Source organism: Setaria viridis, chromosome 8 (assembly GCF_005286985.2).
Source record: "Setaria viridis chromosome 8, Setaria_viridis_v4.0, whole genome shotgun sequence".
NCBI lineage: Eukaryota > Viridiplantae > Streptophyta > Magnoliopsida > Poales > Poaceae > Setaria > Setaria viridis.
This window is the reverse complement of record NC_048270.2, coordinates 13,497,075-13,522,702: the sequence shown is the minus strand read 5'-3', so window position 1 is coordinate 13,522,702 and position 25,628 is coordinate 13,497,075. Positions and strand designations below refer to the sequence as shown.

At 42.5% G+C, this 25,628-nt stretch overlaps 2 protein-coding genes across 3 annotated transcripts; one reads left to right on the top strand and one right to left on the bottom strand.

Annotated features, from left to right (window-relative positions):
* The first annotated feature begins 3,882 nt into the window (after positions 1–3,882).
* LOC117834136 (uncharacterized) lies at positions 3,883–6,058 on the top strand. The gene is made up of 2 exons (XM_034713765.2): positions 3,883–4,484; positions 5,450–6,058. The coding sequence occupies exons 1-2, from the start codon at positions 4,149–4,151 to the stop codon at positions 5,897–5,899; spliced, it is 786 nt and encodes a 261-aa protein (XP_034569656.1). The 5' UTR covers positions 3,883–4,148; the 3' UTR covers positions 5,900–6,058.
* A 4,943-nt stretch (positions 6,059–11,001) lies between these two features.
* LOC117866430 (carotenoid cleavage dioxygenase 8 homolog A, chloroplastic) lies at positions 11,002–19,250 on the bottom strand. Of its 2 annotated transcripts, none has more exons than XM_034750636.2 (7): positions 19,059–19,250; positions 18,702–18,845; positions 13,161–13,519; positions 12,114–12,863; positions 11,799–11,995; positions 11,408–11,700; positions 11,002–11,285 (listed from the first exon to the last, which is right to left on the bottom strand). In XM_034750636.2, the coding sequence occupies exons 2-7, from the start codon at positions 18,817–18,819 to the stop codon at positions 11,137–11,139; spliced, it is 1,866 nt and encodes a 621-aa protein (XP_034606527.1). In that variant the 5' UTR covers positions 18,820–18,845; positions 19,059–19,250; the 3' UTR covers positions 11,002–11,136. The 2 variants fall into 2 exon arrangements, with proteins under 2 accessions (XP_034606527.1, XP_034606528.1); XM_034750637.2 differs by having other exon boundaries at positions 18,734–18,845; positions 19,059–19,249.
* Positions 19,251–25,628: the final 6,378 nt, after the last annotated feature.

Genomic DNA, 25,628 nt, shown 5'->3' with positions numbered 1-25,628 from the left:
CCTCCCTGATTGCATCTCCTCACTTGTTTAGTGATTGCACTTAGTAGTTCGTGCATCTCTCAGTAGTGTACAGATTTGATCTGGTTTACCTACTCAGTGCTTTGATCTGGTTTACCTACTCAGTGCTTTGATCTGGTTTACCTACTCACGTCTAGATATTTCTTTGTCATAGTGTCTTGTATTTGCTAAGTTCATATTAATGTACCCTTCAAATACTTGTTGTTGTACCCTTGTCAGTGAAATGGAACCCCTGTCCAAGCCTTGAGGTTATCTGTCAGATCTTTAGTTTTGGATCAAATTCATCTCAGCTTACAGGGATATTTATCTATTTCCTAGAGGTTATCTGTCCAAGCCTTGAGGTTATCTTTAGTGTTGCTATACTGCTGACTACATACTATTTCTTTCAATCAACACTGACTACTGTTTTCTTTTCTAATCAACATGTCAAATGGTTTAGCTAGTACATTAAATTGCTGATCAATTGAGCTGTATTACCTTGGATGTTATTCGTAGATATGTGCATACTGCGAGTGTGTCAGCTAAACATATAAATAATATTAGTAGATACCTTGCATAATATTTGCATGAAAGTATGCTTCCCTCAGTATCTATCATCAGTTCTAGATTAATCTCTGTGTATACTTAAAGAAAATGATGGCCCTTTATTCTTCTGTATACTTAAGAATGTATAGCTATCTTTTTTCTGTTCCGCACAACTTCAGTAGGAAATACCAGCTAATTCATTTTCTTTTGTGGTTTGTTTTTTCATTTACTGGTCGTAGCAAGCGAGGAGGGAGTTGTGGGACTGACGACGTCCAACAAGTTCTTCCCTAGAACAACTTCTCACGATGCTGACTATGTGAGATAGCAAGTATAGTCCTCAGCTCACTCTTGACTATGTGATTTATATGAACTGCTAATTAGCTACATGTGCTGCCGCAATGATATACTCTGGATGGAACCAATGCAAGTACTCTTTATAAGTTTTAAGCTTGCTAGTTTTAAGCATGAACTGCTAATTAGTTGTCTATCAAAAGTTTTAAGCTTGCTAGTTTCTACTTTCAGTAGAATGGAGATATGTACTAGATTTGTGTAAACCATAGCTCTGTACATGTGTTTTACTGGTATACACCAGATGCCCTTCTAATTTTATGGAATTTTCTTTTGCAATGAAACAAACGAGACTGCTTACAGTCTGAGACTTGTGCTTGCTTTATGCTACTACTACTAGTGGTGTTTCAAGTTACATATAGGTCCTGGTCCAATCGAAATATGGCCGCGGTTGCTCTTGCACGTCGTAGGTAGAGCAGCCTGCATAGCCTGTTTTATAATTCCAATAGTGTAGCTCAATATTGTTGTTTTAGGATATTCTGCTGGAATTAGCTAAATCTGTTCTTTAATCTACTCCATCCAGCAGAATAGTGTAATCCTGGAGTTTGACCCTAAGCACTATCTGAGTGCAGAATAGCTGTTCAACAGTACGATAGTATTAGAAAAAGACAAAGGTTAATGAGCAAATTTCGTCATGGTCAGCAGGGCAAATGTATTGGTGATGATTTACATAAGAACCAGAGACTGTTTGGAATGGAAAAATAAATATGTCAGCACAATTATCAGAGAACAAACAGTAATGGACTATAGGCAGCCAAATCACAAAAAGCTGGCATATAGATAACAACGTCTGGAGAACAAATGATAATAGACTATAGGCGTAGCAGTTGCAAATCTCCAGATGTTTTTCAAAGACCAAGGCTGCCTATAGTCCATTACAACTTCACAAAATCAATGCAAGTTACTTATATGCCAGCTTTTGGGCATCCAAAGAAGATAAATAAATTATATTTTGATGATGCTTGGCTACAACAGATAAAATTAACATAGTAAAAGCCTATAAATTGTGTGGGAGTAGTTCACCAATGCTTGATGATTGATCCACTTCCCCATTTCTTGTTTCAGATAAATAGCTATCATCAGCTTGAATGTCAGAGTGTTCCTGAGGCTGTTTACTCTTATCTGAACTTTCCTTTGCAGCGTCACCAGATCCTGACCCAGGTATCACCCTATGTATACTTTGCAGGTTCAATTATTCATTTAATGTTACTTAAGGCCAATTATTTCACTGTCTCAGATTCTTTTCTCTTTTGTTAGCTACTGGTTAAGGCGTTGCTGGGCGGCTTCAAGAAGGGTGCAAGGAACTGATATGCTGAGGCACTGACACATTGTAAGTTCAAAGATTAGCGAGTGGATACATTGTCAGATATGATAGTCTGGTACATTTTGATTCTGATGTTTGAATGTGCTGTTTTATCGAATATTGGATGTGCTGATGTGCTGTTTTATCGAATATTGAATATTGCAAGGAGCTGATGTGCTGTTTGTAATATTGGATGTGCTGTTTTATCGAATTGAATGAGGGTTGTTCAACTTGTGTGTTGATTGAATTTTACTTGTCACCGATCGCTTTCATGACCAGCTAGCTAGCTCACGGAAGAAAGGGAGTGAAAATGTATCCAAGTCAAATTTAAACTAATGAGGAACAAGTACGTGAGTTCTGCAATATATAACTGGACAGAAACAAGCAACCTCTAGTGTCCATCGTCTATAGAAAATTATGGTTGATGTAAACTAGAAATCTGTAAAGACCATGAACCTTGTTGAGTGCATTCTGATTATTTTTTGTCTTCTGATTATCCAAAATACTGTAGCATTTTGATGATAAATTAAAATATTCCTTTTTGCATAGACTTGGTTAATACAAGCATGGAGCAAATGAGAGAGATGAGTAGGAAAAAGAGAAAAAGGGTGGCTGCTTTATTTGTTTCTGCTGTCATGAGCATGATTGTGCACTGGTATCAGCGTAAGAGACCTAGACATATTGTTGATCCGAATGAAGTGGTTGAGAGAGATGTAGCTACACGCAAACAAATGCTAAGAAATCTGTACCAAGGATCAAATGTCTATTGCTATGATAGTTTGCGCCTAACTAAGAGATCATTTTATGACCTATGTGCCATCTTACGTGAGAGATGTGGTATGTGTGATAACAAGAATGTGTCGGTAGAAGAAAAGGTAGCAATCTTTTTGCTTGTAGTGGGTCATGGCACTAAGATGAGGATGATTCGTAGCTCATATGGATGGTCACTTGAGCCAATCTGCCGTCACTTCAATGAGGTGCTTAGAGGTATTCTATCATTATGCTATGAATTTATCAAGCTTCCTGATCCATCAGTTGTAGAACCTGAGGATTCCAAGTGGAAGTGGTTTGAAGATTGTCTTGGAGCATTAGATGGTACACGCATTGACGTTTTTGTGCCTTTGGCTGACCAAGGGAGGTATAGGAATAGGAAGCAACAGATTACCACCAATGTTTTGGGGGTTTGTGATCGTCACATGAAATTTGTTTATGTCTTAGCGGGATGGGAAGGATCAGCTTCAGATTCACGTGTGCTACGTGATGCAATGTCTCGGGACGATGCATTTGTTATTCCAAGTGGGAAATACTATCTAGTAGATGCGGGATACACCAATGGACCGGGCTTTCTTGCTCCATATCGATCCACTCGCTACCACTTGAATGAGTGGGCTGCTCAAGGGCATAACCCATCCACTGCCAAAGAACTATTCAATTTGCGCCATTCAACTGCTAGAAATGTGATAGAGAGAACATTTGGGCTATTAAAGATGAGGTGGGCTATACTAAGAAGCAACTCATATTTTGACTTACAAAATCAGGTATTCCGTAGTAACCTAGCTTGAAATTCACCTCTGAATGACCTTAGCTAGCATGTAACTCATTTCTACTAAATTCTTGCAGATTAGGATCATTAATGCTTGCTGCATATTGCACAATTTTGTGATTGATAGACAGAGAGATATGGATGATTTACTTATACACCAAGTTGATCAAGTAATATCTTTTGAACCTCATGAAGTTCAAAGTGAAGTGGGTATGATTACCAATGTTCAATCAACAAATGAATGGAGCAATTTTAGGGATACCAAAGCTAACCAAATGTTTGCTGATTACCAAGCAAGACGTGGTCAATGTATGATAAATTCTATCATCAATGCATGCTTAAACTTATGATATTTGGTTTTGCTCCTAATATTTTACTAATAACCTTTTGTGAACATTTTTCCTGTAGGATATGGAGAAGGGCAAGAAGTCAGGCTCGGGCAGGGGTTACATTTCTTGGAATGATGACATGGACAAGGCTCTTCTTGACACATTTGTGGAGTACTATAACAAGGGTGACAGATGCCAGAATGGGTGGAAGTCTCATGTCTATACAACTGCTATCAAGAATGTCCGAGAAAAGTGTAATGTGGATATCTCAAAAGACAATATCATGGCGAGGAACAAGACCTTTGACAAACACTACACTATCATCAATGGTATGCTGGAATCAAGTGGATTTGGTTGGGATTGGAACAAAAATAAAATATCTGTTGATAGTGATGCTGTATGGGAAGAATATGTGGCGGTAAGTTTTAAAAACCACTTATTTACTTAAATTTGTGTTAAGTTCAGAACTTGTTAGGTTATCACTTGTTCAGAACTTGTTAGGTTATTTACTTAAACCAACCCGTGGCCCTGCACTTTATTCAACTGCTTATTAAAATCTTACAGATGTCTTCTTCTAAACTGAGATGTCCTTAACACAAAAGCTTATACAAAAGCTGTCAGCCACAAAAGCTTAACACAAGAACATATACCTTCAGAGCTTATAAAAGCTTGTACTAGTAACTGCTTGTTAAATTCTGTTCATACCTTCCCAGTTTCTGTTTTACTTGGATAAATTAGCCTGAAAACACTGAGGCAAGATAACTTCAGTTACTACTCACTGATGTTGGCATCTTGATAAGTAGAAATGGTTCGATGTGTTGTTTCTTTCTCAGCAGTGTCTTGATTTTTTAAATGGCGTCGTTGTTTATTCTGAAGTCTGAACCACATGAAGCACTGGTGGTGTACGGATAGATACATGGAAAATAAACCATGTGAGGTTTAACTGGTTAGGGCTTCAATCTTACCCATGATATGCTTATGGTAATTGTTGAAATTTGATCTCAAACTTCTATGATGAAAAGCGAATGGAATTAAGCATAGGGCTTCAGAACTGCACAATATGGTATTTCTCCTTTCCATAATGTTAAATATGCATCGGTTTGTACCCACTTGTGGTATTCTAGAAATTTTTTGCTTTGATTATAGACCTGATTGCATTTGGATATTTGTTTGCATGATTGCCATGTGAAAAGTGGTTATTCATTATATTGCCCATAGCTAGCATAGTTAGTCGAAATGTCTAACAGTTAGCAAAATGTCAACAGTGACTATAGAATGCACATTCAATTTTATTCTGTTCAGCAACATATGTTTATATGTTCATTGTTATTCCGTGTGGCTTGAAGTTGGATATATATGTGTTAACCATTTGTTTTTTTGTAGAAAAACAAAGAAGCTTCTGGTTATAGGCACAAGACTGTCTTGTACTGGGACTCAATCAGCTTGGTGTTTGGCAAAGACCATGCTACCGGTGAAGCGGCAAGGACTGCAGCTGAGAGCTCAAAAGACATGAGTAAGGAAGATCTTAGTAACAAAGAGCCCACATCATCGGCAACTTCAGGAAGTTTAAAGAGGCAACGGTCAGGCGACTCTTTTACCTCTATGATGGCTGAAAAACTAGACAAGTTTGCTGAAGCACTAAAGGAGGAAGCCCCTAAAGGACCAACATCAAAAGAAATTCTAGACACACTGAATGAAGTACAAGGATTGGATGAAGACACTTTGTTGGACCTATTTGATATCCTGACCGGTGACGCACGCAAGTACGAGTCTCTGTTGGCGCTTCCAGAGAGGATGAGGAAGAGGTGGCTTCTAAAACAGCTCAACAAGTGAAGAAACTAGTTCATCTATATCAAGTGATGGATAATATCTATTGAACTTGTAATAATATGTAGCTCATCTGAAAGTATTATCTTGTATTTTATCTGTATTTTCCTAGCTGGAGGTATGTAACTCGTGTATGATGTGGTTTTCTTCGAAAACAGTGCTAAGTATTAGTCTGAAAACAGTGCTAAGTACTCATCTTTAATTCCTGAGAAAACAGTGCTAACTCGTGTATGATGTGGTTTTCCTGAGAAAACAGTGCTAACCTATATTTTCCAAAGAAGTAGTTTCCTCTCTAATCAACCAAACAATATTTGGAATCTAATTCTAGGAATTAGTTTCTTTGTACATCCAAACAAGAAAATTGAAATGAATCTAATTCTATGGAATTTAATTCCTATTGAATCTAATTGCTAGAATGAGATTCTTAGAATGAGATTCAATTCCATCCTAACAAACGGGCCCTAAGGGATCTGTCGAAGCTGTGGGATGTCAAAATGCATCAATAGGGGAGCGTTCCACCTTAGAGGGAAGCAAACACGAAAGCGGGGGTTGACGAAATGGAAGAGAGAATGTCGGCTTGAGTAACGAAAACAATGGTGAGAATCCAATGCCCTGAAAATCCAAGGTTTCCTCCACAAGGTTTGTCCACAGAGGGTGAGTCAGGGCCTAAGATCTGGCCGAAAGGCGTAGTCGATGGACAACAGGTCAATATTCCTGTACTACCCCTTGTTGCTATGGAGGGATGGAGGAGGCTAGGTTAGCCGAAACATGGTTATAGGTTTAAGGACACAACGTGACCCTGCTTTTTCAGGGTAAGAAGGGGTTGAGAAAATGCTTCGAGCCGAGGTCCGAGTACCAAGTGCTGTAGCGCTGAAGTATGAGCCCTGTGGACTAGCCATTGCTTCTCTACGAGGCTCATACCAGGAGCTACGGTGCTGAAGTATGTAGCCCATGCCATACTCCCAGGAAAAACTCAAACGACCTTCAACAAAAGGGTACCTATACCCGAAACTGACACAGGTGGGTAGGTAGAGAATACCTAGGGGTGCGAGACAACTCTCTCTAAGGAACTCGGCAAAATGGCCCCGTAACTTCGGGAGAAGGGGTGCCCACTCGCAAAAGGAGGTCGCTGTGACCAGGCCCGGGCGACTGTTTACCAAAAACACAGGTCTCCGCAAAGTCGTAAGACCATGTATGGGAGCTGATGCCTGCCCAATGCTGGAAGGTCAAGGAAGTTGGTGAACTAATGATAGGGAAGCCGGCGGCCAAAGCCCTGGTGAACGGCGGTCGTAACTATAACGGTCCTAAGGTAGCGAAATTCCTTGTCAGGTAAGTTCCGACCTGCACGAAAGGCATAATGATCTAGGCACTGTCTCGGAGAGAGGCTCAGTGAAATAGACATGTCTGTGAAGATGAGGACTACCTGCACCTGGACAGAAAGACCCTATGAAGCTTTACTGTTCACTGGGATTGGCTTTAGGCCTATCCTGCGCAGCTTAGGTGGAAGACAAAAGAAGGCCCCCTTCCCAGGGTGGGTGGCGAGCCATCAGTGAGATATCACTCTGAAAGAGCTTGGATTCTAACCTTGTGTCAGACCCGTGAGCCAAGGGACAGTCTTAGGTAGACAGTTTCTACAAGGCGTAGGCCTCCCAAAAGGTAACGGAGGCGTGCAAAGGTTTCCTCGGGCCAGACGGACATTGGTCCTCGAGTGCAAAGGTAGAAGGGAGCGAACAATTGATTACTTAATGATGGCAGGTAAATAACACGAAGTTTGCGCTAGAAAGCTAGCAAAAGCTCGTTTTCCCTTGCTTTTGAGCTTTCCATGCTACGCTAGCTTCCGTGGTGTTTTGACATTCCAAAAGCAATGCTGAAAAGCTTGCTCTTTGTTTGGTCTTCCAGCTTGTACGGTCCAGAAGGGCCTTAGAAGAGCAGCCCTTAACTTCGAATCATATATGCTATCCGCCTGTGAAAGTGGGTGGCTCAGCTAAGAAATTTCCTCCAGTTCCTTATATGAGCCGCTTATGCAATTTTTTGAAAAAAAATTATCATTTTTATCTTTTATAGGAAAATATCTATTTTACTACATTCAGAAATTCACTCTGTCTGCTTAAACCTTTTGGAAAAGGTAGGCTTGATTTGCTCCCTGAACTATTGTGTTTAGTCCAATCTAAGACCTAATGAGATTTGTCCTTTTTATTTCTTTGTGTGCAAATTAAGTTTTAGGTTCAAATTCTATCAGCATGTACAAGACATGATGTATTATGTTAAAGAATTATACAAATTGATCTTAAAGATACAAATCTCCATGAAATGTAAGCATGGAAAATTCATAATATATTTTGTATCATAGGATATATTCCCTCCGTCCCAAAAAAATAAGTCATTTTACGATTGTCCTAACTCAAACTTTTTAAGTTTGAGCAAGATTATAGAAAAAACTACATATATTTATAGTATGAAATAAGCGCCATTAAATTCATCATGAGATATATTTTTTATAATATACCTATTTAATACCATAAATATTGATACTTTTCTCTATAAATTTGGTTAAAATTGAGAAAGTTTGACTTAAGACAAACCTAAAATAACTTGTTTTTTGGGACGGAGGGAGTATGGTTAAAAAGTCACCTTGTAAAATTTTAAATTAGTACTCTGGATGTGCATGAAGAAATAAAACAGAGAAATCTCTTTAGTGGTAGATTGGATCAAGTGAAATAGTTCAAAGGAGTAAACAAAGCCTAAATTTTGTTTAGGGGTAAAGCTCACAAAGTGAATTGGTGAGGAGAGTAAAATAGCCTTCTTTTTCCTTTTTAAATAAGCTGAGTTTCACAATAATTTTTTTGGGATATATAATTTACATTCCTATATTTAGTAAAATTTATAAATTATTTCCAATTTTATTATTGTGAAAGTTTTTACTTACATTTCGTCAATGGATATGTCATAATGGTGTGAATTAAAAATTCATAAATTAAAAGAGTTCGCAAATATTTTATAAATGTAACTGGGATGGGGATAAACATCGTATATATTGCTCCACCAAACTTCAGTTGCAAATATATATTAATTAGAAAGATAAATTTTATAAATATTTTCACAAACGGGCACACAAGGTTCAACAGGAAAGCCTACCATATTGCCGTTTGCAACACCTCATAGGTGTGATACGTGACGAAAATTCACAAATCGTCACAAATATTAGCATATATGTGACGTTCTCTGAAAACATCATGAAAAATCCGTTATAGATTAACATGTTTCTTGTAGTGGATGGCAACGAAGGTGCGGGTAAGGGGGAAGTTGTTTATTTAAATCCTAGAAACCGCATGCGCATTTAGCGCGAAAACCATGTGAGTTGTTCCTTGATCGTTCCACAGCTGTGAGGGTTGCTTGCTGGGATCGGCCCCTATGCAAATATGTTTTATTTCTTTTTTTGCAATGTTTCTTTTGATTGATTTTTTGTTTTCCTGTGATATTTCTTCTGATGGTTGTGTCACAACCAGTTTCGTATATCTACTTCCTCCATTCCAAACTGTAGATCCTTTTAGCTTTTTTAATTCGTAGATATTATTATGCATCTTCATAGACATTATTATACACCTAATATATTTAGAGGTATAATAATATCTATGAACCTAGAAAAGTTAAATAATTTGGAACGGAGGGAGTACCTTTGAAACACCGTATTGTAATAGGCCTTTGGTTACACGAGTTTGGAAAAATGCCACTAAATATGGTTGCCAACAGCTCGTGAAAATGCTTTTCGTAGTAGTGAGAGAGAGGTGGACCTATAGCAAGCGCGGTGGTGGAGGCGGCCAGCGTGAGAAAAAGCAGAGGGTAGCAAGGTGATGCAGAGGCGAAGGTCGAGGTGGCGGCCAGCGTGCGAAAAAGCAGAGAGCGGTCGAGAGTAGGAGCGTAAGTTTTGGTTATTATTTATAAAAAAGGTATCGATGCTGGCGTGGAGTATATACAGTATTTGTGATGTGCGATCAATTTTCAACATGGGCAGAGATATTATCCTCGGCAGCGGCAGCCAATAGTAAGGGCTAGCACAGATTACAAACCGTATCCATGGCGGTGCTCTTTTGGAGCCTTCAATTTGGCTATCTTATGGGGCCATAGGTTCTGGCCCTATGCCCACCTGCGTGTTTTGAACCCTAGTGGAGAAGTGTTTGTGCAGTAGACAGTAGCGATGTCCCATCCGTACGTTCACGCCATAGGCTTGTGGCACCTGGCCGACCACATTGCCTCCAGCTACTGACACTAGGCGTATACCTTGTTCTCCATTCAATCGTTCTGGATCTGCTGGAACAAGCGTGTCCCAACTTTCAACCCTGAATCCTAAAGTAGATACTCTCTAAATCAACAAAATTTATATTCATCTAATTTTAAAAATTATGAGATATTTATAAGACATATGTCACCTTTGATTGAGCAAAGTCAATTTTGGTTTGTGGACATGCTTACAACACTATTATAGGAACTCTCATCTGGGCTCATATGCACTGGCCACTTAAAGTCGGCACTGATAAGTCATTTGTGCAAGTATGAAAATGAACCAGTACGGGAAATGAGTTATTCATGGCTGGCTCTCAACAATAGCTGGCATAGATAATGGTTCTATTCAGAGCTCCAACACTATTTAGAACCAGGGATAATTTGTTCTTTTACCTACAGCTCGGATGAAGATAAACCTTATATCATAATTGTATATTTCAACTTTGCTGTTGAAAATTGTTTACTTTGAAGTTAGTTATATGCCCAATTAATGGATTAAATCTTTACACAACACGGACAAAAAGAATAGAACTCCCATCCCCATGCACACGTGTATTTCACATGAAAATGGTGTGCCTTGTGACTAAAAAAGCATGAAAAATGACAGTGACTCCGTGAGGGTGGTGGCACTCTAGGGCTATAAAATTATTTTTTTTGTTATTTTTGTTTGTAAATTTCTGTTTTGACTATCTGTGCCGGCTCATATAGCCACTGCAACAGATACCGCACCAGCTGGCATGACGAGTATCTATGTCAGCTTCGTTCTTCTGGTCCAAAAAAAACTGTATATTTTAGAGCAGAGCAGGCACGGATGGGAAGTTCTCCAGTACTGTAACTGTACCACAATGTGATGAGCAAGAGAAATGATGTCTACAAAGTACGTTTAATTTGTACAGGAATAAATTGGTGGACTAGAGCTAACTCAATTCTAACAAAGCTGACAGGAAATACGATCGACAGTCTCAAATCTTTTTCGGAATCCAGCAGCCGTGGAAACCATAGGGAAGTCCATAGGGGAACCTCACGCGCGCAACCTCTTTGAAACTCGCTGCGTCCAGTACCAGCGCATAACCTTCACCTTCTACGGTGCTTACAATCGATATTACAACACCTGCACAGATTATTCCAATAACAGTACTTAGGTATGTATGTCATTGCATCACGTAGCAATTTGTGTTAGTCAAAACAGAGCACAAAAGATCATAAAAGTACGTTTAAGAAATTTAAACTCACCGTCATCCTCATTAGTTCCTCCCGGCCTCGCCACAAAGAAGGGCTCTGATGGCACAGAGCCCGCCTCATACCAGTTCTTGGCCCCTTTTTCGGCGAGGTCGATCTTAGTGAGCGAGTTGAAGAAGTTGCAAGGCCGTCGCGCGCCGCAGGCGTAAACGTAACGGTACTCCTTGCCCTGATAGGCTGGGTTGATGGAACACAACTCCACTCCCCGGCCATGCGCGTCAGGGTCCACCACCGTCTCCAGGTCGCCCCTGGCACTTCCATCCAAAGGTATCCTGAACCGGGCTACCCTGCCAGTGCATACGGTGCATAGGAACATCTTCTCAAAAGAAATCCTTGTAGCTAGCTAGTGGAATTGATCACAAGCTGCATGCTTCTATGTACCTACCTGGCATCCGGGAATGCATCCTTGTTAATTCCTGGCGATCTTAGCCTATGGAGTGCAAGTGCCTCGATGATAGCAGGATCAGCATAGTACTCGCAGCAGTCAGCGATGATCACACCTGTCCCGCCGTCATCGTCTCTCTGTTCATATGCGTTGATGAAGTGTAATGCCATGAATGGAGGAACCTCCACGCTGGCCACCTACAAACATATACCGAAATCAAAAGTTGCTTATCAAAATTCTTTGGTATAAGATACTAATGAAATATGTTATTTGCTATAATAATAATAACATATAAAAGATGTTGACACTACTTACAGTCTTTCCAGTGGACCTGCATACGACGTGCATGTAGCTCCCAGACTCCGGTACCCAGTCGAAGATGTACCATGGTGTGAGCTCAGACTTCAGCACGCCGGTGACCGAGTACCGGAGCGGCATCTCCGGCACGATAATGTAGTTCTCAGTGACAGCGAAAGAGTGCACCCACCCGGGTGCCAATCCTCCTCGGCAATGCACTCTCCCTAGCACTTTCCTCTCGTTGCTCCCTGCAGCCATCCTGACGACACGGTGGCCACGCCGGAAGAGGTCCGGGAGCAGCGTCAGAAACTCGGTCGGTGTCACAACCGGGTGCGTGGACTGTAACAAGCCCCACAACCTATCGGTGAAATGGAACTTCCCGATGGTGTCCAGAGTGTCCGGGTCTATCAAAACGGAGCTCTTGGTGGTCTCAGTGAGGCAGATCACCCGTCCATCGCCGAGGGGAAGCACGGAGACGTTGGCGTTGTCGGAAAGGGCGGTGCCGCTGCTGAGCCCAACGATATTGCGCACGCGATCGAGCAGGCTCCCTGGCTTGCGTGGGCACAGGCTGGAGAACTCACGGTGGAGAGGCCGGCCGTGCGTCCGGGCAGCCTTGTACGCCTCCGACTGGATGAGACGATGGGCGCCGGTAGCACGTCCTTGATTGAAGGAGATGCGTACCAGTGTGGCGTACCCGTCGAAAATGTGGTGGAATGAGTGCTCGCCGACATCCCATAGGCCTGGCCCGTTCCTCAGGTATGTTCCATTCTGCAGAAGCACCATTAAGTCACATGTGAGAATCATTGTATTTTTGGATCAAAACAGTTGTTTATGTAATTGTTATCTAAAATGTAGGTTGTTTAAGTTTTGTCCTAAGACATATTTCTATTAATTAATCTTGACATTGTTTATAAGAAAATACGTTAACATTTACAACATCGAAATAATTTTATTAAATCCACCATAAGAAATGTCTTGATACAGGTATTATTTGATACTATATATATACTTGTCAGTATACCCTTTTTAAACATGAACTTGTTCTGTGATGGAGGAACTATTTACCAGCCAAGCAGGGAGGTTTCCTTCCACGGCCAAATCACCTTCCCAATGTTCTCGCTGAACATTGGTCCAGGCACAAAGCTTGGCAGTGCCGCAATCTAGAGCAGCCTTCACGCATCGTATACGCCCTACCTTAGTCATGCTGATATTGTGGAAGATCTGTCTTGAGGTGGAGGCCGATAACAAGAATGGTGCATTAGGAACAGTGCAGAGCATGGGGTGATAAGGGTGGTAGGCGGCCATTCTTGTTTTGCTCTTGTGATGCACAGTTCCCTCCTGATGGTGGACGCTCGGGCAAGGGATCAAAGTTTCCGGGAAACCAGCCTGGTTTATATTGACAGACGGAATGGTCGTGGCGTTACCTAGACAACAACATAATGATAATGTTTTGAGACTCGCTATCATTCCCAATCGGGACTAATTATTTGGGACTGCAGGCCCCGGCCTTTAGTCCCGGGTCTTTCACCCGGAACTAAAGCCATCTTACTATTACTAATTGGAGGTTCCTTTTGAAGTCTTCAGGTGAAGCCACCTAGGATTCCTAGGTGGACACTCTAGAAAAAAAGAGAAATCCTAAAAATTCTCAAAAAAGCAAAACATCCCTCGAGATAAAATACGGCTACTTTCCGAGTCAGCATTGGTCGCCTGTGCTGTAGTAGAAACAGTTCCCAAGGTGCTGTAGTAGAAACAGTTCCCAAGGTGTACAATGTTATCGTTGTTTGTCTCTTTCCTACAGCTTCTAATTGCAGCACTGGAAGACCCAGTTAATAACCCCAGTGACCATCAATCAACTCATTAACAAGCTAGAGCATGTGTTTATCCAACGCAAGAACAGATGGAGTTCAGCCAAACGTGTCGTCCTTCTCGAGGGGAGATATACTTTATTTTCACTTGGAAATACCTGCATGGACCGTATGAGATTCCGATGGTATAGGATAACCATGCAGTGTATTTTTTTTAAAGAAAAATACATCCAGGCATCAGCTAACTCCAAAGAACATCGGGTCAGTTCGCTTCAGCTTATAAGCCGGCTGAAAAGTTGAAACGACTGATTTGTTGTGAGAGGAAAAATACTGTTTGATGGCTGATAAGCCGGCTGAATAAGCTGAAGCGAATAGATCCATCAGCATCTCCTTGGAATGATCAACTCCTAATGTATCTGGCCGGACCTGGGGATTTGTATATATGTTCTTTCCGATTTTTCTAGATCAGGAATTTAGAATATGCATGTTGCCAAGTTTCGACCGAACAAAGCCAAATCTGCACTCTGCAGAAGCCTTGTATGGTATCCTCTGTTAGTACGTCTCAATCTCCATCATGAAACACCGAAACAGAAGCGTATTTCGTGTAGTGTGCGTATTTTTCAGACTGCTACTACATTGCGCTCCAGCTACACCGCCACTATTTTGTCAGCTAGCATGTCGATGTCACAGGGAAGGACACTCCGGAATATGCTCTAGCCTCTAGCCCATCCAATCCGGAAATGTTTCAAAAAGAAAAATACATCACCATCAACGTACAAAAATACCACTTGAATGTTGGAGGGATGTCATTATCCAGGACATCATGCACTCAGAAAATGGAGAAGTATATTTGTATTTAGAGAAAAACAGTCACTCAAATTTGAACTAAAACCCATGTCAGTTGACTGTTTTTTGGGCACTAGGCCACTAGCAATTCTATGTGCCCATGCTACTAAGACATCCCTCCAAGGTCTCTTGAAGATATATGCATGCGAAATACTAAGACATCCCTCCAAGGTCACTCAAATTTGAACTAAAACATATATGCATGCGATGCGTGAGCTCTGTTGAAGACTGCCGCCGAATGACCGGACCACAAGGTCTTCGAGATAAGACTCGCGTGCCTTACCGCTGCACAAGGTCCACAGGCACACCAAGAGAACAAACTAAAAGCACAAAATTCTCCATGTGCAGAGCTCGGCATCTGGATAGAAAGTGTACTACATTATACGACCTTTAGGTCATTTACAGTATAAAAGATAGAGGAAAAGATCCACACTAGATTTGGGTTGAACTTGGTAGCTTTTCAAAATAAAATACTACATATGAAAAAGGTAGGATCACCAAAACTCTTAAATTATAGTTTATTTACACAATTAAGTCTTACTTCCTCTGATTCAAAATAGATGATGTTCAGAACGTGGACATAAGTGTACAAAACGATACATGACTAGAATTTTCTAATGAAAATTTTCAAGTAAATCAAGTAACACATATCCTACAATGTCAGTATACATAATTCTCTATATATACATTAGTGAGTAGTGACTGGTGTTCAAAATTTTTGATCGATATGGAACCAAAACGATACCTATTTTTAATCGGAGAAACAAGAAAAATGAAAATGCTAGCAGCTTCCATGGGAATCCCAGCTACGCAAATCTGCAATTCTGCATGACATCATTATTCAGAGACGCCCACATTACTGTTGTGCTTGTGCATAGAGCCACACACCCCTCCGCTCCTATTTCCGGATCTTCTATGAGCATTCATTAGTTTACTCTGTTGCACCAAGTCAATCAATAAAGGGGTTTTTGCATAAAAAAAACTCCCTTAGCTGGAGGCCTGGAGTATTTGCCACCAATACTTAGTGCACAAAAAAACTACGCAAAAAAAAACTCATTTATGAAGAATTATAGTTATGCCAAAGTCTGTTAGCAATTTACAGAAAGAATGTTGCTTGTTAGATACGGCTTGAGGGGTTAGATCAATAGATGTATACGTGTATATATTGATTATAAATTGCATAGTTTAGAATCCTAACGTAACCTAATGTTTAGTGGTAGTTCAACCTATGGATCAATTTAAAACGTTAGCCTCATATTCTTCAAGCTATCCGCATAACACGTCCTTACTCTATGTCAGCTAGCATGTCGATGTCACAGGGAAGGACTCCGGAATATGCTCTAGCCACTGGCCCATCCAATCCGGAAATGTTTCAAAAAGAAAAATACATCACCGTCAACGTACAAAAATACCACTTGAATGTTGGAGGGATGTCATTATCCAGAACATCGTGCACTCACAAAATGGAGAAGTATATTTGTATTTAGAGAAAAACAGTCACTCAAATTTGAACTAAAACCCATGTCAGTTGACTGTTCTTTGGGCACTAGGCCACTAGCCATTCTATGTGCCCACGCTACGGGCCTGTTTGGCTCCAGTGTGCTAAAGTTTAGCACTTGTCATATCGGATGTTTGGATACTAATTAGGAGTATTAAATATAGGCTAATTATAAAACTAATTGCACAGATGGAGTCTAATTCGCGAGACGAATCTATTAAGCCTAATTAGTCCATGATTTGACAATGTGGTGCTACAGTAACCATTTGCTAATGATGGATTAATTAGGTTTAATAGATTCGTCTCGCGAATTAGACTCTATCTGTGCAATTAGTTTTGTAATTAGCTCATGTTTAGTGCTCCTAATTAGCATCCGAACATTTGATGTGACACTGCTAAAGTTTAACACTGCTATCCAAATCACCTTCCCAATGTTATCCCTGAACATTGGTCCAGGCACAAAGCCTGGCGGTGCCGCAATCTAGAGCAGCCTTCACGCATGGTATACGCCCCAACTTAGTCATGCTGATATTGTGGAAGATCTGTCCTGAGGTGGAGGCCGATAACAACAATGGTGTATTAGGAACAGTGCAGAGCATGGGGCGATAAGGGTGGTAGGCGGCCATTCTTGTTTTGCACAGTTCCCTCCTGATGGTGGACGCTCGGGCGAGGGATCAAAGTTTCCAGGAAACCAGCCTGGTTTATATTGACAGACGGAATGGTCGTGGCACTACCTAGACAACAACATAATGATAATGTTTTGAGACTCGCTATTATTGGTAGAGAAACGAGCATTAATTCCAGTTGGAAAACCTAATAGATCTTGGTTTTCCCAACCGGACTAATTATTCGGGATCTGAGTCTGTCCGGTTGCTAATACCAACCAGGACTAAAAGGTTTTGCGTCAAAAAATATTTTGTATCTCTGTTTAGCTTGTTTCCTGTCAGCATTCGTACAAGGATCTTGTTGCAAGATCGCCTTCAAGGATGTGGATAAAAGCTAGCTAGCCGCTCAAGTCTCAGGCACATGTCCTAATGGGCTCAACCACGTGACAATTGGCCAATTGGGGAGAGTTGTCGACTGTACGGATAAAACTCACCACTCAAGTCTCAGCTAGGCACATGATCTAACCGGATCAAGTACATGATAATTTGGACAGGTTGCCTGAATCACACGGCGGCCGTATTTTGCACACTTGGCCAGTTGCGTGCAGTATGGTCTCTGTGGCGTTTAATTTGTGTTCTGAATCATGGACCGTGCGATGCAGGTGTGATCACCGTGCTACACCGAATGGAGTGCTTTTAAGCAGGTCTTTGTCCCAAGGACCAAGCTGCAGCTTCCGCACACTTCACTATCCTGAAAGGACGAAGCTGGTGGACCATGAGCAGGGCTTAAAAAAATGACAACTTGGCATGAGCCATCAACAGGACGAAAAGCCTAGGAGCAGTGCAGGGTTCACGCAACGAGTATGACAACGACAACATAGACGGAGGAATTAAAGAAACTTCAACTCAGTGACCGGACAGGGCCTTTTTTTAGTACTAGTACCGCACATTTGACACAAATAATGGTGTGCTCTACGGCCACAGCTCCAAGCTCTCCTTCGAGAGCCATAGGGCATTGGGTTGGCAGAGAAGAAATGAGATCGATAGTCAGAAACTGAAATCCCTGGAGAGGAGCAATAGGTACGTAAAATTTGATGCATGCATTACTGCAGACAGGGCAATGAGTTACTGTCATTTCTGTAACACCCCGAAATTTTAACTAACCTTAAATAGCAATTAAGTGGCTAAAAATCATTTGATTTAGTAAAAAAAACAAACCCTTCAAATTTTCCGAAAACATGCAAATGTTATACAAGAATATACACCGTGAAAAAACAAGCTTTAGTCCCACACACAAGTCACGCTATTTTTTCACGCGAAATATACGCGTGAGCGGTGCGTGAGATTCGAATCCACAACCTCAAACCTCGCGCGATCCTTCCTTACCATCTCACCTACGTGGCACATTTGACTAAGCAGGGGATGCTATCTTTTTGTAATCACCTGTAGAGACCCCTTTAGTCCCGGTTTGTAACATCAACCGGGACTAAAGAGGTCTCCACGGACTGCAAAATTTAGACCCAGGACTAAAGCTCTTTAGTCCCAGGTCAAAAAACGACCGAGATTTTTATTAAGGACGGAAGGTCGTTTCTCTACTAGTGATATATAAGTATTAAATACTAATGACCATATAATGTACTCTACATTCCCGCACAAAAAGGAAGTGTAACAAGTTGACAACTACTCACCTAAACCTAAACACATCTCAGTTACGGTCTTGCCTGGTTCACTGGTACTTCGTGTGTCATAGGTTATTTTGGTATTTTTAAATTCATATTTTTTCTATATATCTAGGCATAGTGTATATCTATATTAATAGCAACAATTATTAATTTAGAAATGCTAAAACGACCTATAATTTGATATGGAGGGAGTAGTTTGCACCCGAGGAATTGTCGTAGAAGGTGCGGAGCACCTGCTCGGACACTATGCGGTAGCACCGTAGCCAGTAGTGCAGGCCCTTTTACCATGCAACAAATAGGATCTCCACACCAACCTGCATAGCCAGCACAAGATACATTGGATGTTACCAGCAGAAGTTTCCATGCCTCTTGCAACAATAGCTAATCGATGGAATCATCAGGACATGAGCGCCAATTAGCAGTAGAAAACCACCAGTAGGGATGAGGGGAAACAAGAGAACGAAAAGAAAAGGAGCCTGGAGGAAGCCATAAGCTCAAGTACAGTTTTGCCTCATTCACTAGCATACCATTAGTTTGCACCTAGGAGTTGCTCTAGAAGGTGCAGAGCACCTGCTCGGCCACTATGCAGTAGCACTGTAGCAGAAGTACGAGCCCTTTTGACAGGCAGCCAATAGGATCTCCACACCAACCTGCAGCACAAGATACATTTATATGTTACCCAGAGAAATTTCCATGCCTCTCACAACCAATAGCTAATCGACATTTGGAACCAGGACAGGAGAGAGCCAATTAGCAGTAGACAACCACACGGAGAGAGGAGGGGAAAGAAGAGAACAAAAAGAAGAGGAGCCACCATGGCCGATCGAGACAGGGCACAAGGGGAGAGGTAGATTGAATAGGGGTCAGTAGGCCCAACCTTTTGGTGTTCACGCTCGAAAACAAGATGGCAAAAATTGATGACGGTGTTAGGCTGCACAGAAACTTGATTAGACACTAAAATTAATCGGATTTAAACACTTGAACATATGTATGTAATAAAGTTATCCCGTCACCTATAAGGTACCTGATTATTGGCCAACCACAGTATTGCACAAATATTACACACGTCACAATATGGAGTTCTGAATTGTAATTTAATTCTGCAAACTATATATGTTAATTTACAGAATATCGGAGCAAGAGGAAAATCATTCCAGAGATGAACTATTTTATGGGAACTCAAGGCAAGTCATGTAGATAATAATTTATCTAAAGTAAACCTAATGAGATGATGGTTTCGGATGGATAACGGTGGATGGATCATAGTTGAACATGGTGTATAAGGAGGTCTTATGGAATGCGACAATGAACTTGGATGGGACGGGCTCTCTCTGCATAAGGCTATAAACCTAAGGACTAAACTCCTCTCACTCATCTTGCGTGTTGATCATTAGCTCACCCATCAAGTTGTTATATACTCCCTATGGGTAGTGTAACGACCGACCCCAAATCTCGTGAGTTAATCTTAATCTGAGTCCCTAATCCCCTGTCTCAGCTTTCCCGAGTTGAGTGCTCACTCTCAGTTCTGGTCCCGACCCTGAGATCCGGCCCCTCTCCGCTGGTCCCCAGTCCCGACCGCGCCGACCCCAACTCACCCGCCGGATCTTCTAAGTCTTCCCACAACACCTCCTTTCAATCTGAGCAGTGGACCAACCGAGACTGACCGGTGGACCCGCAATCTTTTTTCCAGATCTCCTGGTGCAGACGCACTCGAGTGGCATGCTCGCTTCAGCGCTTTTCCGCCGCGTGGCTCAATTCCTCTGACACCCGCCGCTCCGCCCCGTCGCCGGCCGTGACCAGATGGATTCCCGCGCCCCCTTCCCCAATCGCAGCGGAAGCTCCTCTGATACCCTTTCTGCAGCGTCTCGCAGCTCGCGCCCATCATCACCTCGCCGGATCCCCGGCTGCAAGGCCCGATGTCTCCCGGTTTTTCTGTCACCCCTTCACAGTCGCGCCGCCCAGGTCCGCGCTACGCGATGATTCCTCCTGCCAACCCCAACCCCGGCCATGACAGCTCCTTTCCTGCCTTGCCAGATCTGCGCCCCGACAGAGTGTTGCTTCGCGCTCGCTCGCGCAGCAGCAGCCCGCCTGACCTCTCACCTGAGCAACCTCGCTTCTAGCGCTGTTCCCTCTGTCACATCCATCATATCCGCCGAACGACGACGCCCGCCTCCGCCAAATCTCAACCACCGGCAAGTCCGCGCCTGCGCCGCCCTGTCTCCAGTGCCCAATAGCTGAAGGCATCATCCCCGAAGTCCTGCTCCACCGCCCTCGCCGCTCAATCACCGCCGTGGCAGCGCACTCCATCGCTTCTTCCCGGTCTTCGTGCCGCTCCAACCCTCTCTCTTTCGCGCAGCTATAAAGGGAACGCCAAAGTCCCACCGGAGTCCCCTTCGCCATCGCTGCACTACCACCGTTCCTCTGCTTCGTGCTCAAAGCGCTACCGCCTAAGTCCCTGCGGAACTCTCCTCTCCGCTCCCCGGTCGCCCTTCCCAATCCACCCAGCCGCTTGCTCCTCCGCGCTGTGCTAAAGCTTGCTTGTTGTCCACAAGAAGCACCGCCGCCGCCGGAGCACCGCCGGACGTCGCCCCCTCCCAAGTCTTAGTGCTTCAGTCCTTCCGCTCAAGTCTGCTCCTTCCCGACCCCAAACTTCACCTGTGAGCCGAAGGTAAGCTGCCGACCCTTTGTCCGTCCCGTCCGACCCCTTCTATTCGTCCGACCCTTTTTCCGCCTCGTCCGACCCCTTCTGTTCATCCGACCCTTTGTCCATCTCGTCCGACCCCTTCTATCCGTCCAACCCTTTTTCCGTCTCACCCGACCCTGTCTGTTTCGCCGACCCTTTCTCCGCCTCGCCCGAGGGCTCGGCTGTATCTTTTTCCTTGAACCGAGGGTATATGTGTAAAACTCGGGGACTTCTCTACGTTAAGTCTGAGGACCCCTAGCACAGCTATTCCTCTAGTCTAAGGGTCAGATCATAAGTTTCTTCCCATCCGATCCTTTTACCTTGCTCTCCACCAACTCAAGTACACTTCCCCCACTTTTCTGTAGCCTTGCTACAAAGTCTTTGGGCTAAAACTTGCAAGTGTTGCTGTTGAAATAACCGTCTAAGTGCTAACTCCTGCATTTGCATTTCGTGTAGAGTTGCATCTCGCTGACGGCATCTACGAGCTGTACCGGCGCCAAAAGACGAAGTTGTAGCAGAGCTCCCGCTTCCAGAAGCCGAAGCCGCCCCAGCTGAGGACCCTTTCCCTTCCTCCTTGTTTGAAGGCAAGCCCTGGAGCATGAACCTAGTTTTTCCCAAACTTGCGCATGCCTTCTTATCTTGTTTGTGCATTTACGTATAGGAGTTGTTTGGAACCGTAGATTGCATGACTTAGATCCCCTATTTTAAACACTAGTCTGTTGGGTCCGAGTAGTTGCTATGCTTGATTAAGAAGCGGTAAAAGTCGAGTGATTTCCTGTCACTCGCGAGTTATAGGAGTTGGTTGTTCTCTTCTGTTATAACTATAAGGATGATGGACGGGGCAGGGTTTTGGTTAACTTTTGGTGGTCGGCTGATCGCCCCATCTGTCTATGGAACTTGTTAAGGCCCAACAGTGGTGGTGATCGTGATCAAGTGTTTGAAAGTACTAACCTCATACTTATTATGGGATGAGGAAGCCTAGTACCGGATTGAACCTAGACGTGAGCGGTCGTCCCATTGTCCTTGGAACGGAGTTTCCCCTGCGGCCGCACGTGGTGGCAAGTGTGGTCACAGAACGGCAGAGGCCGGGTCTGTGGAACATTGCACCAAAGGAAATGGGCCCGACACGGGTTAGGGGATTGATGGGGAAGGCCGACACAGGAAGCGACCCTCGTGGTGTGCGGATGTCGTGAGGTTAGGTTCACCATGCATGGTTAAAGAACTCGAATCGATTCGTCTGCCTCTCACAGTTTGAGACTGCTTGATCGCTATGCTACCCTGAGTAATAATGGAATCTGATGATAACTTGGTCTTGATGATGTTATATACCCTCTGTTTGGTTCTATGTTTGCTTAGAGTAAGTTGCTAACCTAGACCGGATAATAAACTTAGAATCTGAGCTAAAACTTTGAAATAAGGATCTACATAGTGCTTTTGGCAAACAAACCCCTCAGCCAAAGAGCCTTGCATGTCTAGAAGGGGTGGAGTAGCTTCCTCCTGTCGGTTAAGTCTTGTTGAGCTTAGTAGCTCAGCCTTGTTGTGGCTCTTCTTTTTCAGGTGAAGTTGCTGCTCCCGAGCCTTCTTCTGTTGGCACTTGGCCGCCCCAACTCCCTCCGGGTTGGACGGTTGAGTGGGATCCCTCCTCGGACGGCGAGGAGAGGGATCACTGACGTCCTAGCTAGCCTCACCAGGGATGTCCGACCCCGACGAAGTAGCTTCCGCTTGTTGTTTTACCTTCTGTTGTTTTCTTGGCACCTTATAAAACTTTGTTTTCGTTTTGTTGACGAACTAAATGGCCAAATCTGTTTAACTCAGTGGACTTGTTGTATTCTCTGGAACCGCTCACCTTCGTGTGAGTTTGCTAACTCGGTCCTGTTCAAGTGGTTAAATCGAATGAGATCCGACGGCACTTCGTGTTAATTTGGCTAAGGCATGGGTGTCGCGTGTTAGGCGACTTAACCATGTTTAATCAAGCTAATCCGAAGTGGATCCGCCACAGCTGGTACCAGAGAGAATTGGGTCATGCCTATTCATGTCCGATTAAGTGCACCCAGGTGCATATATCAGCGCACCTGGTTAAGATGTGGATGTATAATATGCGTAAATGGAGAAATCTCATTATTTTCACCATGACTTGCATCTCGGAAATACGATGGCACATTGGTCGAGGTAACCATCATGGAATAGAGGCTATGGGAGCCTAAGGGTGAATAGTAGGTTTATAATACTTTTTCTCTAAAATATGCGAAGTTTGATAAATGATCTATACTTGAATGTCGAGATGATCGATGATTAAATTTGCATTTCATTCCATTTATTATGCGCTTGCTGAGTACCTTGTAATAACCATTTCTATATATTAACCCTCCCCTTCAAAAAAAAGAAGACAACAGGCCACAGTCTTATGTGCAAGACAACCACTAGCTATGTGACCTAATAATTTTGTTACTTTATTTCTCTTAGATAATTTTAGTTGGCTCTTTTATGATGAAAAGTAATAAATAAATTAAAGGCCTAACTATTGTTTTGCTGCATCACTCTAATTTGGGTCATTATTTGGGAAAGTGTTGCTTTGTCCGTTAATTATCCTTAAATTGGCATTTTTACCTAGGTAATGAAAATACGGGTGTTACAATTTCCAACAAATCTGACGGTACAATGGACATCTGCAGCATTGTGACGCAGCAGGTAAATATCCTAGCAACCCTCATCTTTGGTGTATAGCAAGAAAATTCGTGAGGGCTGCAAAACCCGGGGACTGTTTCCCGTTATGACGTCGCATATCCTATCTGTGTTGGTCCATGCCCTTTCCATTTGGCCATTCTACAACGGCCAACTACTGATCAGGACTTGTACAGCGATTTATTTCTTTGGTCCCCTGCGCACAAAAACTGGACAATGAGGCCATATAATAGTCCAATCCAGGGTGCTTTCAGATATGCTCGTGATACCAAACCTTTCTGGTTGCCTGTATCACACGGCAGCAGCATTTGTATGCATATGTGTTCAGGCCCCAGTGTTTACTCAACGCACTTGCTCTTAATGCTGCACTGACGATGGAAGTGTCATAACAGTACCTCCATTTGGAAGGAGACAATTTTGAGGCAACGACGACGTTCTCCTAAACTACTGCACACCTAGCATGGGTAGTGTATATATGCCACTCAAGGTCTAGATCGAGCTGCATTGTAAAAAGCTACGCACATTTAAATAGTGCAAAACAATGGTTTTCCATTATCTTTTTCCAAATTCTTTGTTTTCCTATAAACCTTTGTCCTCCATTACTAAATATATGAGGTACATGACAAGATAATTAGTTCAAACTAATTATATAATTGTTAAATATTTAAGAACCGTGGTAGTATGTTGTTGTTTCAGGTGGACTTATTTTCTTGTTTTTTGCTCCTGGTGATCACTAATAATACAATGAAATTTAAAGATTTTTCATAAAATGGAGCAAGGGTTTGGTTGCACGATCAGTAATGATAACTATGAGGTCTGCAGCAACTTATTTTAACGGTACATTTGGTGAAATTTATGTAACATGTTGAACTAATTTCAGTGATATGGAAAAATTTATTCAATACTCTCCGCAGACCAAAATTTATGTCCATTTGTGTTTGTCATAGGTCAAACGTATAAAGTTTGACCGTGAATAGATAAAAATCCAAAAAGATTTGCACAACACAATGATGATGGTACTTGATTCATCATGAAAACTAATTGCATATATATCTTTTCATATTTGAAATAACATATTCACACGGCCATGAAAACTTCTTACTTTTGTGATCGGAGGGGGTGGGTTGGATAATGTTCCCTTGTACTTACTTGTGAAGTGAAAAACACTAATAAAAATATTTAATTGGTCGAATAAATTTCAAATATACATAACCACAGTTCGTGTACATGTTCGATTACAGGCACCAAGAATTACAGTGGAAAAGCTCCTCCTCTGACAATTATAGTTAAATAAGTTCCAAATGTTGTCGGAAAAAATCCAAATGAATTTCAAGGATGCTAATAAAAATTTCATGTAACTGATCACGAGCAAATGGTACCATAATTTCTGATGCCTCCAAGCATACGAAAAAGAGAGCCAACGATCGAGACCTGTATCCATTCGCACAACGGATACGCAGAATCATCCAACCTATGGTGCTTTCTCTTCCTTATACAGGTTGCCTTGCATCACACGGCAACACCATTTCGGGCATTATGCCTGATATGGAATGGTTGACAATTTATATTTTTCGTGGCGTCTGTCTCTGTGTGTCCTACTCCTACCTCATAACCATCCAAAAAGCTCAACGATTGGTGCTGCAGCGAGCCCGTGTAAAACAATCTTGCGGGCCTGCCGTGGACTGTGCCTGTGCCACTCGAGCGGCACAAGTGGACTGCGGACAGTAGCGAG